Source organism: Haliotis asinina, chromosome 5 (genome assembly GCF_037392515.1).
Source record: "Haliotis asinina isolate JCU_RB_2024 chromosome 5, JCU_Hal_asi_v2, whole genome shotgun sequence".
In the NCBI taxonomy this organism is placed as follows: Eukaryota; Metazoa; Mollusca; class Gastropoda; order Lepetellida; family Haliotidae; genus Haliotis; species Haliotis asinina.
In genome coordinates, this window is record NC_090284.1 from 24,186,206 (window position 1) to 24,199,560 (window position 13,355).

The window sequence follows — 13,355 nt, forward strand, 5'->3', positions numbered from 1 at the left end:
AATTGATATTTTAGCAAAATAGTATTAGAGATGTTTGCTTCATACAATTAAATAGATGAGCAATGCCACTGTTTTATACAAATAATGTATAATAAATTAAAAATTATACGTTTCTTTCGTTCATGTCTCAGGAAATGTCACTAAAACATCTTACATCATAAAATACCCTATCATAATAACTTATGACCCCCCTAGATGGCGCAGTAGTTCTTCCGCCACTCAGGGTGCTTGTTGACTCAGAAGTCCTGCAATATTTTTAAGAAATAAGAACAATGCCAAGAGGTACGCGTTACGCCACGATGGTCATTCCTCTTCTTTACATATTTCTCTTTGTAAAGATTTAGATACAGAATCGTTGTATGTGACGTTTTCCCTCGTATGGGTTTCCAAATGGTAACGTGGAGCCGTGGTCCTAGAACACATGGCTAAATGATCGAACACCCCATATTTCTTTTATTTAAAGATAAAGTTAAAAATACATAAACGTTTGTCTGCTATGTTTTTTTGTAATGGAGTGTAATGTCCGGTTGCTCTGTGTGTTCATGTCATGCATATGCCATCTGTGAGTGCATGTCACTTTTTCTGCTGGATTTCGTTTTGTTGTGCAAGTCAGATACAGATATCAGATGGTTCATGTTTTATCAGTCAGACTTATCTACGCAATTGTTGTTTATCTTTTACACATTGGTCTCAGATAAACAGTGAATATTCATTTGACACAAATTAAGCAGGAAAGAATTTCCAGGCGGGAAATTCAAGTTTTGGAAACTCAACTCACTCAAAGAGTCTAACAAGAATACTTTTTATGGGTGTAATGACAACTGCGAGGCAGCAGTATTGCTCAGATTGGAACACAAAATTTGTGACTGTTTACATGGTGTTATTTCTAACCAGGACAATTTATTAACAGTAAATAATTCTTGATGTTCCCAGCTGTTATATTACTTGATGCAATCCAGCACAGTTTGTCACTCACATATTGTTTGACTTGATCAAAGTGATATTTTACACAAATGTTTGTTAAACTTGTTAGGCAAAGGAGGCGGCGGCCGTGGTGGCAAAAAGAACCACAAAGGCAAGAGTCGCCACTTCACTGATCCTCGTGAGATGGAACAACAGGATGAGAAAGATGCAAAAGCCAGAGAATGGAGAGTGAGTTGAAATAACAATAACACACCTAGTTATGATGGTATGCAGTCTCATAAACCCATTCAACACTGCATGTAGACTCACAAGTCTCGACAGACTACACTGCATGCTGCACAATCAGTCATGAGTCATCAGACACAGCAGGACAATTGACTGGCCTCGGTGTAGTCACATCAAAATGACATATGATTAATTCATTAAATACATAAATTTTTACAGTGTATAAATATAATTATTACATTTCATTTGACCATATATTATCCCCAGATTTAGTATTATAAACTATTTTTTTGCAATGTTATTGCAACACAACCATATTTAAGTTGTCAACGATTGAATTACTGATGTTTTGAAGAAATCATTGTATGAAGTGAATAAATTAATGAATAAAATAAACACAGTTATAAGAGTTGTCAAATGCACATCTAAATGACTGTTTCCATCTTTTCAAGCGATCATGTAATGAAAGTCAAGTGACATTTCAGCTTTGGTTACTTCAATCTTTACACACTGGCCTAATGAAAAGTATATGCATGAGACAGATTTCCTCACAGGTCACAACATAGTATAATATTTATTAAGTTAATTTATTAAGTTCTGTATTTTATTTATAGGTGGCGATTTTTTTACCCCTCAGGTTCAAAATGGCACTAATTACAGATTATTCCCAAAGCTTCATCTGAATCTAAATATTTTCTTTTCATGAACATGGCGACCATACATATTATTTAAGAAGTCATGCCATCATAATTATATGTTACTTTAAAAGTAAATTTTTCCTTATCCTGACTCATGCTTATTGCTTATCTCCTCTTCCCTGGCGAAGGTAGTGGAATACCTGAAATCCCTTGAAGTTCCCTTCTGAAACTAGTAAAAGAAGCAGGTGTAAAATACACTCACCCACATGTAGCTTCCCCTTTTCCTGTGCAAACGGTCAGCTGACCGACCATGCTTGTCACTCTCTCCTCATCGCCCGACGAGGGCAGCTGGAGTTACCTGGAGTCTCCACTACCACGATAAGTTTTTCAACTATTTCGTTCTTTAACTATATCTTTGTCGTGCAGTATTTGGTTTATGTATATGTATCACAATTTGTTTATCTGTGATTATTGTGTGTTGATATAGCACATATTTCAACATCGACTTTCATTTGGCATGTCTAATCGGATGATTTAGCTTCGGGTAACCGGTTTTTCATTAACTGCTGAATTTTATTCCAGTTACCAGTCAGGCATTTCCCCGGGGGTTATACCTTGGGTCCAGCGAGTCATTCCCTAGACAACTGAAGAGTACTTCATCGGGAACGGAGTCATCGCCGCTTAAGAGGTCAAGATCACCATTGTCGTCAAAGACGAATTCATGTGCATCAAAAGTTGTCGCAGAATCAACATTCTTCAACGAAGAAGTCCTGTGGTGACAAGATCGTCCCTCTACAGGAATGACATATATACAATGAGCTGCAGTTGATGCTACGCTTATAGCAGAATGTCAACCGGCATAGACAACTCTGGGTCGTCAGACAATGGAGACTTACTCAGCAGCCTTGATCAAAGCAGTAGACATCTCTACGAGTCAGCCGTCACTGGACTCAACACAGCTGTTTGACACAGACACCTTCATCCAACATGAGCTTGGAAAAGTTGACAGGAGGCGTATGCATGCACCTGCTCAGAAGGATTGTCACCGTTGTCCTTATCATCCCATCGCAGTTCGGAGAGAGATCCACTTACGTCGAGGTAGTGCACCCGCACATGCAAGTGCACTCACATGTGTGCGTCCACACAGGCGAGTGCACACACGTGGGTGAGTGCACTCACAGGTCTACTCGTCAATGGAAGATGATCTTCTGCAGAGTCCAGAGTATGAGAGATAAGAAGTTCAATATCGGAGCGTCCAGGAGGTAAACATTGAAGATCAGGGTTTGAATGACTGGAGTTTTCCACCCTCAGCCGTTCCCATACAACCGTCTCCAGTGGATTAATGTCTTCAACTCGACTGGAAAAAGCGGGGAATTCTCAAAGATGAATACGTCACGAAGATTCTTTGAGATGACTGCAACATACCACTGCAAACTACACCTCTGATCACAAGAGACGACGGTGTTATCTTTGGTGGAAAAATTCCGACATATCTACCTTGAAGATAATTTGTCTACATCAGCTTCAAGCGGTGGAAGTCTTTTTGCATGCTTTACTCATCTAGACACGTGCTCGCCAAACAGCATGGTTACGGACAAGCCTAAATGTTAGCTAGGGTATCACCGTTTGAACATTATTTTCCTATGATCAGTTATCTGCTACACCGGTGACATCACATCTACAATCTGATTGGAGCCTGAGAGACAATGCCCTGTAAAGAAAGCCAGTGACATTACATCTACAATCTGATTGCTCCTTTAGAGACAACGCCCTGCGCAGAATGTGATGTTACTTTTCCAGTGTTAGGAAGTCGTCTACATTTGACTTACAGTCATTTAACGATGGAAAGATGTCGTTTACACACTAGATTAGCAGTCCACAGTGTCATTTGATTGTTCAGACGGCATAGAGATCTTCTACTGCAGACTCAATGTTGCCTATCAGGAGGCTTGCAGCAATGAATGGCAGTTTCTGATTGCACAGCCAGCCAGCTATAAGTAGACTTCCTTGGAATGTCAACACATTCAGCGTTGATGATCTGAAGACGAAGAATAACGCATCTTCATGCCATTCAAGCTCATCATGGAGAAGTCAACTCAATCTACAATTGGATTTCACTATCAGGTTACTAAGTCAGCTCGAATGACTTGAGAATCTAACTCCTCGGGATTTAATTCATCCCTACATTGAAATACATCGCTGTCCCAGGATCGGTGGGTCGAAGTTCAAGCCGATGATTAGAACAAGTTCTACTCTCTCCGTTATCGCTATGTCAGGGGTAATGTCTACTCGATCTGCTCGGGTCAGGATATGACCAGGCGAAGACGTTTACTATGTTTATGACAGCGGTTCCTAAGTCACAGTTTCACGTCTTGACGGTTTACGATGCTAGACAACTTGAAACCACACCCGCTACCGGGAACTCACCAGTCAAATGTCTTTACAGAAACTTATATGTTACAGTCAGCATTCAACAACCATCTCTATGTAGACACGTCTCTCCAAGGATGGGGTGCCCATCTAAACAACAACGTTGCAGCATGATTCTGGAAGACGGAAGATCGAACTCTTCCCATCAACCAGTTGGAGATGAAAGTGGTGATGCATGTTATCCATCATTGGTCGACAACAGCGAGAGACAAGTTACTGGTCCAGACGAACAAGTCAACAGTAGTTTTCTACGTAAACAAGCATCATCGAGACGTCCATCTCTACTACACCTGTGGTTTCAACTTTTCGACATAGAGGACCAGGAGTCTGTAACATCATGGAATATGCCTTATTTCATCCTCTTTGGTCGCACCTTACTGGCTAACGAGACATTGGTTTCCAACGGTCATAGAGGACAACCAACATTACAATTACCAGATTGGGAAAATCTTCTTGTCCATCCCCAAACAGGCACACAGCAACCCATCTGCGTTCCGACTTCACGTGTGGAATGTATCTAAATCTGTTTAAAACAGAGGATACTCGACGAGAGAAGTGAAAGCAGTTACCTTTGCCTTACGGAAATCCACTCGCACCCTTTATGATGACAAGTGAAAGCAGTTTGAGACATATGCCAAGAAGAAAGGCTTCATGGTGATGAAGGCAACATATCGTCTAGTCAGAGCATTGAACATATGCATCGCAAGTACAACGTTTCAAGTGCCTGTTAAGCATATAAAGCAGCAGGGTTAGACCCTCCATGAGCCTCTAACCCACATGAAGTCAGAGCTCTAGCCTCTACTTTAGTGCTACATGGTAATTACTTGCTATCTACTATTATGTCAAATACAGTATTCACCAACCATTACCTGCGAGACATAGCCACGGAGGACGTTGCTGGCATTCATCATTTTGGACCACTTGTCGTTGCTCAGCAACTAACAGTTCCCCAATGACACCCCAATGACACTGACTTAACTCGCCTGATTTATCACGTGACTTCTGGTAGCCAAACGCTCTGCAGAGTATATTGCTGGAAGGTCTGTGTGCACGTCTTGAACAGACTAGCATAAGTGATCATGACCTTGTATTCATTATGCAGATAATTAACATGAAGAAAGGTCGCAACTAGATTCGATTGTTATATCGTGATATTTAGCTGCATCAGAAACTAACAAGACACTAGTTATATTAGTGTCATCACGTACCAGTCAACGAAGCTTTTTCGACTGGATGTGATTCCCCCTCCAGCATCTACAACGAATATGAGAAGAATAAGACCGAATTATCGCCGTTACAAGTTCCCATTAGAGGGGGTGAATTATTGGACGTAATTTGGAACAGCCAGCAGAATCCAGCACGGCCTGACCCACCGCCATTTCCGTCGGATTCTGTAAGCAATTAAGCATGAGTCAGAATAAGGAAAAATATGTAATTTTCTGAATAAAATTGATATTTTGTACTTATCCTGACTCATGACGAAAGCCCTCCCAGCTGCCCTTCACAGACACGCTGAATTCTCATATTCTCGTGTCAGGTGATTAAAGGAGAAAGTGAAGTATCATTGCGGTCAGCACACGTGGAGGGAAAGGGAGGTAAAGGTTGGGTGAGTGTGAGTTTTCGTTCGCTTCTCTTAGGAGTGAAGTTCAAGGGATTTCAGTTGTTCCACTACCTTCGCCTGGAAGAGGAGAGTAAGCAATTAAGCATGAGTCAGGATAAGTATAAAATATCAATTTTATTCAGAAAATTACATATATGTACCCCAAGGACTATTCTCCTCAAAGGTTTGGAAACCTCTTCAGGTTTATCTATTCCTGTTTAGATTCTCTTAGCCGTGAAGGTTCCTGGGTAGAATAGGCCTTCAGCAACCCATGCTTGCCATAAAGGCGACTAAGCTTGTTGTAAGAGGCAACTAACGGGATCGGGTGATGAGACTCACTGACTTGGTTGACGCATGTCATCGGTTTCCAATTGCGCAGATGGATGCTCATGTTATTGCTCACTGGATTGTCTGGTCTAGACTCGATTATTTGCAGACTGCTGCCATATACCTGGAATATTGCTGAGTGCAGTGTAAAACTAAACTAAACTCACTCACTCACTTGCTTCTCTTACTAGTCTTAATACAGTAGAATCTACATTCTATAGGTTCAACACATTAGTGCAGTTTTCTGTAGTTTTCATATGTCAGGACCAAAATTTCAGAAAGGTGAAGAATTTGGCTGTGCAGAAACTAAATGAGATCTGTTTGTTTTAAAAAAAATTATATGTGGACCATTGGGAAGCTTTTATTTTAATTTAGAATGATTTAATGTGATCACATGATCAAGTTCTTAAATTATTCCAATTAGAATGGCTGTGTTTTAAAAAGTGGCATATCCGCTACCACATTAGCTTTTGATTAAATGTTTACATTGCACAACATTCTCTGATTTTCCAGAAAAAGAAGGGCATAGAAGATAGTGATGATGAAAACGAGACGGAAGTAAACAAACGTGGTGCTGTTGGGGAATTGCCACCAAATTCATCAAGTGAAGAGGAATCGTCAGAAGAAGAGGTGCGTACAAGTACTGTTACCAGCTGAGTCCTTGTCAGGTGTCATGTTGCTTGTGTGGACAGTTATACAGTCTTCCTGTTTCTACCCATTTGTCAGTTCACATTTCTTGTCATTTAGCATTTACATGTCTGCTCTGTTATCGTTTCACATTCCTAGTTATTAGTTAATTTTCCTTTGAAAATTGTCATTGCCTCTTGTGTGTTTAAGCTTTGCATAACATACTGTTTACTGGGTTGTCCAATTTTGTGATTACTGTAGTATTGTAGTGACATATACAAAGTATGATGTTTCTTTGATAGTTACATTAAGCTCTGTATTAATGTAAAAGTCCATTTTTATCTTGACCAAATTTATTTCCTTGTTACAGGAGGCTCGTCCCAAGGGTGTAGAACATTTGATAGAGATTCACAATCCAAACCGAACAGGAAATAGAACGGCACGAAAAGTTACAGAATTAGATTCAAAAGCTTCAACTCAGCTCTCAAGGAGGGAACGGTATGGAATTCGTTGCATTGATCAGTGTTTTTTGCCAGAAGGTAAATGATGCAATGTGACTGCTTTAAGTACTTGACCTTTTGTAGAGTGTTTTGAAAAAAATTTAAGCAGTAATTGAAAAATTGAAACATGGCTAAATACTCATTGAGTTTCATTTTGGCCTCTTCTTTCACTCACTTGTGGACGGTGTGGTAGCCGAGTGGTTAAAGCATTCTCTCATCATGCAGAAGAACCGGGTTCAATTCCCGTCATGGATACAATGTGTCAAGCCCCTATATTGTGTACACCGCCATGATATTGCTGGAATATTGTTAAAGCTGTGTAAAACTAAACTCACTCTTTCACTTGTTTGTCTGATCCAGACAGGTATGTTTATGTTGACATGGGATATAGCTGGAGTTTTGCTGACTGATTCACAGCTTTCAGTCTTTTACTGTGAGTGCTATTGAGGGTGGGTCACAGTGCATGGTCTCTTTGACTGCCAATGTACTTGAACCGTCAGCTTATCTATCATCAAGTGTTATATCCTGACTGTTGATTCATCAATGTCTGCCATCAGGGAGGAACTGGAGAAACAGGAAGCTGCCCGACGGTATCAGCAGCTGCATGAAGAGGGGAAAACAGAAGAGGCCCGCGCAGATCTTGCTCGACTTGCCCTCATCAGAAAACAGAGAGAAGAAGCAGCCAAGAAGAAAGAGGAAGAAAGATTAGGTTGGTTTCAGTGAAATATATTTTGTAGATTTTATTACCCAAAATGTGTTTGTATAGAGAGATAATAGAAGGACTGTTAGCAACAAGATCTAGCCGTGGGTCTGAGCAAATGTGAAACTTGACTCTGTTTCACTGTCACAAACTCAGCAACAACCATGTTGACTATAGAGATTACAGATAGTCACTTCAGAAATGTCAGTGTGTAAAATTCATCCCAAATGTGCTACATTCTGTATGCATGTGGATAGCTATGAACCCCAAAGTTTTATCCCAACTTTCTTTACTTTTTCAGCAAAGGAAGCAGCAAAGAAGGCAAGCAAGTCTTGACGACCTGCTGGATGGCAACTCATGAATTGTTCTGTATGATTCAGTTAATGTTATGAAGTATATCCAAGTACTCGATCCAGTCTGTAGATGCATGGTCATACCCATATCTGCTTCACTGCATCTCATCTCACGTTGTTGCCGCAATCAGTTGCAGTCTGGCACAGTAACTCTTGTGGTTCTGATCAGTAGGCCAGGCCCACCGTAATGATACTTTCTCCTGTTGTAACACTCTGATCTCATAATTGCTCGTTTCAGGGCGTGAGCACCACGTCTGTGCTTGGAGGTTTCATGAAACTAATAAATGTCTCCAACATACATCTCTTTTTGGTTTCCTTCCTGCATGAGAAGTAATTTTCACCACACAAGTATTGACAAGAAAATTGTACTACTTTCCTATGAAATATACCCCATGAAAAAAGTCAAGACGTTAAGTTTAGAAGTCCTATCCAGCTGTGATTGTGTCTGACAAAACATCTAGTTTTGTTACAAAGTGACACACATTTTGAACTACAGAAAACAGTTTTGTTTTCAGGTGACATGTTTTGTAGGTGTTCCATGACAGTATTTATTAACTTACTTTTCATCTGCTTCTTGGCATTATATGATAGGACATAGCTTAAGAATCATGTCATCATTGTGTCCTAGATGTTGATTGGTATGTTATTATTTCCGATTGATGCGTGGACGTTTTCGATATATGTAAATGAAAGTACACATACATCAATGAAGACAGAAATAAGAAACGAGAAATTAATATGTTGGAATCAGTCTGATGTAAACAAAATAAAGGGAATTGTGAGTATTTGGTTCGTCAAAATAGCCAATTCCTGATAACCTTAGAGCTTCAATAAACATTCGTGACATTTATTAAACTATTGACTTCTTTTGTATGTCCGCCATTGTTTCCATATGACAGATATAACATGAAACCCACATTTTTACCCAAGTTTTTGGGAGCCCTGGCCTTCATTCTGTCAGAGCCACAAGAGTTTATTATGCCTATGTGATGTGTCAGGCATTGTTACTGATGCATTGTATTTATGAAATGTCCATGTTCAAAGGTAACTTTAATGACTTGAAGACATCATATAAAGTGTGTATTATCAAAACATTTGATACCTTCTAAATAAGCTATTTATTCATCTTGGTGCATGCATATCTTGAAACTGGAATGTTAAACAATATTGCAACTTTGACAACTCTACCTGCACTATTGATATATATATATATAGGCACGCACACGCACACGCGCACGCACACGCACACACACACACACACACACACACACACACACACACACACACACACACACACAATCACACACAATTTGACATACATACATGTACTTGTTTGTTTGTCCTCCAATCTGTGTGGAATGCAAACTGTGCCTCTTTTGGCCCCAGAGTTGATCTTGTAGCCAGGGAAATTATGGAGGGTGACAAGTCGTCTGAATGGACTCACCAAGCTCAAATCTTTAGAAAGAATTCTTTGTTAGGACTTTGAAGGAAAATAATAACTTTTTTGTCTCTTGTGAAAAAAATCCAGTTTAGAGCACTCATAATTCCTTATATGCTTTTGTACATACATCTTTCAGTAAATGGATATCTAGAAATGATTATTTAAAGCACCTTATATTTAGTGCAGATGTACACCCTCAAATTGCTGGTAAAAGGGTTTGCCTACAAATTTATCAAGGAGTTTTTGTGATTTGAATAGTCAGGGTCTGTTGCATAGGAATTCACGTTGGTTTTAGAGTAAACGGATCACTGAATATGCATCTTCAAATGAGATTGAAATTTCGATTTTTCTTCCATGAATTGCACAAACGTGAAAAGAGACAAAACTGGGTTCTGATCCCTGTTGTTCATCAGATATTGGCTACAAAGCATTCCCATGTCAGTACTTTATGTGTGTACACACCCTGTTCCTCCATACCTCACTGATACATGCAGCGACTACATATTCAGTGTTTTTGAACTAAAAATAAAGCAAAGGGATGGTTTCTCATCACGCTGAAGAACCGAGTTCATTTCCCCACATGGGCTAAATGTGTGAAGCCCATTTCTGGTGGGCCCTGCCATGATATTGCAGGAATATTGCTATAAACAGCGTTTAAAAAAAGCCCACTCAATGACACATGTAACGCAATGTCCAGGTTTTACAAAAAGGTCATGCACAGCCCAGGGCTCATTTCAACTTGTCAGTTACACATGGCCTCATAAGCTTGATGTTATCACTGCTGTGCTGTGGTCCTGTGGATTCCTTAGTGATGAGGAACATGGTGTATAGGACATAGTTGTAACGATGCAGCAATCTAGTAGGTGTGTTCTCAGGTCTTTGACGTATAGGACTGCAACCATCACAGAAAGGGAACTTTGTAGACTTACCCTTAGAGTAACCTTATAGGTAGGTCTGCACCAGTCTGTAATTATGACATTGTTTGATAAAGGGAATAATGTGCTATGATATACCACTTTTATTTGATATATGTATTGTGAAATATGCAACGTCTTCAATGAAATTACAACTTGAAATTGTGTTTTGTTTTCACTTCACTTGCACGACTTGCTGGAGATGTGGAAGTCTCAGGGTTTTTTTTACACTGGAGCCTTCAGCAACCCATGCTTGCCATAAAAGGCAACTATGCTTGTCGTAAGAGGCGACTAACGGGATCGGGTGATCAGGCTCGCTGACTTGGTGGACACATGTCATCGGTTCCCAATTGCGCAGATCGATGCTCATGTTGTTGATCACTGGATTGTCTGGTCTAGACTTGATTATTTACAGACCGCCACCATATAGCTGGAATATTGCTGAGTGCAGCGTAAAACTAAGCACACTCACTCACACTTTTACACTGGACAGTGCCACTTACACTTGGACTGCACGTAATGGTCATATTATATGTTGGTTACTTGTTGACAAAGCAAACAAAAATGTAATGAGATGTAGTCCACAATCTAATGTTTGATGTATCAAGTTTTATCAATTCCAGTCTTTGCAAGTACTGGATAGGAGTAGAGCAGCTCATCATCCACCTTCAAAACAAAAAACAAACCTTCCTGTTCAAAGAAATCCCTTGGACCATTTGGAAAAAGTCCAAGGCAACCATTCTGATGGCAGTGATGTTCATGCGTCAGTAACTGGGGGTTATGCTGTTAACAGTGTTTATCAGTTTAATGAAGTCCACACACTTTTCAAAGAGGTTGCTTTCCCATGGATCCTTTCTGCATAAATACCAAGGCCTGAAAGCAAACCCCAAATGCCATAAACAAAATTTGCCATGAGATATTTTGAGAGAATTGAAGAGCATATAATGTATAAACAGACCATGTTCTGAATCGAACCCATAAATACTAAATTTCAGTACAATTGTTTCTTCTCCCACCCTTGAGGAAATGTTAATGGCAAACAAAGCTTGATGTAAGCCCATTTGAATTTTAGTGAGGGACAAGGATTGTCCAAGGTGCCAGTGTTAGACATTGTGTTAAGAAGGCACCCAGTGAGTTTTCCTAAGACAGCATCATACCCATGGATGTAGGTTTCGCCCAAGTATTGTCACCCAAGATTTGTGTCACTCTGCTCTTTCCTATCCTGTAATGGGAGTGCAGTGCATTTAAACTTCTGTTTATGTGATCAAAAGTTCATACAGACAGTGACTTTAATTCCATGTCACTCAACTGTGCATCAGAAAAAATTACCATTGGTTTAAAGGTTTCTCTACATGTTTTTCCATCTCAAACCCACTAGTGTGAGAACAAACAGAATTCATAAAAGACAACACAAACATGTTATGATTTAGAATATTTAATTTAATACATACAGTGAGTGAAATATGCCCTTGCATATCTACATCACATGATTGGTACTCACCATTGACACAAACTGAGAAATGTACACATGAACAGTTTACTCCAGGACGGATGTCCAGCCAAACTGCTACATTATACTCAAAACACTTGACAATCCAGATACTGGTACACAATTGGTTAGTGCAGAAGAGCAGATACAACATTCCTCTAGGGATATATGACAAGGGTTGGTAATTGCATCTAACTAGCCTTCACCCCTGGTAAAAGAGGATGGGTCTGTTTTTAAACAGGAGCATTTTCTAGACCTTTCAAAGCTTCAGTCCTGACTCTTGTTTCAGGTTCAAAGTTCATGCAAATGGTAGGTAGGTAGGTATAATAGCATAAATAGTCTTTTAATAATACTGAATGGAAGCAATGGTGATAGTTTTGATTGAAACCAGTACACTGTCAACATACTGTAAATCATTAAATTTTTGAGAGCAAAAATATCATGACGCAAAAATTTCGTGATTTACGGTACTTGAAATATTTTGTGTAACACAAACTTTACTGGTACAAATAATTTCAGAGGACAGCGCCTATTCACCTTGAGCAGAATTCTATATGATATGTTGCATTTGTATATGAAAAATATGCACTTTACAATAAAGTCACAAGGAAAAGGAGTAAGTGACTTCAGGCAAATATAATATTCACTGTAATGAAACACTTCCGAAGGATCAGACGTGAAAGCTCAAAACTGTTGAAAACAATATTACCCTCAAACTAGTTTCAGTCTCATGATTAGAGAATGGGTTTAATGTCTTACTTGTGATTCAGCAGTTCAACCAGGGTCGCCAAACAACTAATTAAACCCAGCCCAGATTCAGTAGCATCACAATATTTCTATGTCCAGTAAAAATAAGGTCTGCAAGACTTCCATCTGACAAATTCTACTACTCAGGAGATTTTCATCCAGGTAAAGAAAAAAGACACCTCTACTCATCAAATGTATCTTTCTCTGAAAATAAATGTTTGAACTACTCTCTAATGAAGAGGCAATATCAGGGCATTGATACACATTCTGTTCCGCCTAACACCATTCTCCCAAAGTGGCACAATGCACATAGTCTGCCATTGTTGAGGGCTGTTATCTACTTCAGAAAAATGTAGAGGGCACATTTGGCTTCAGCATTTAGTTTCTGAGACAGATTCTATCTCATGATGCCCACATAAAAACTGATGGCAGAAATTCAC

General features: G+C 39.5%; 1 protein-coding gene across 1 annotated transcript; it reads left to right on the forward strand.

Moving 5' to 3' along the window:
- Positions 1 to 192: 192 nt before the first annotated feature.
- On the forward strand, positions 193 to 10,841 carry LOC137284287 (28 kDa heat- and acid-stable phosphoprotein-like). Its single transcript, XM_067816041.1, has 6 exons — positions 193 to 282; positions 1,034 to 1,152; positions 6,658 to 6,774; positions 7,142 to 7,269; positions 7,829 to 7,980; positions 8,273 to 10,841. Exons 1-6 carry the CDS (start codon positions 273 to 275, stop codon positions 8,305 to 8,307), a joined length of 561 nt encoding a protein of 186 aa, XP_067672142.1. The 5' UTR covers positions 193 to 272; the 3' UTR covers positions 8,308 to 10,841.
- Positions 10,842 to 13,355: the final 2,514 nt, after the last annotated feature.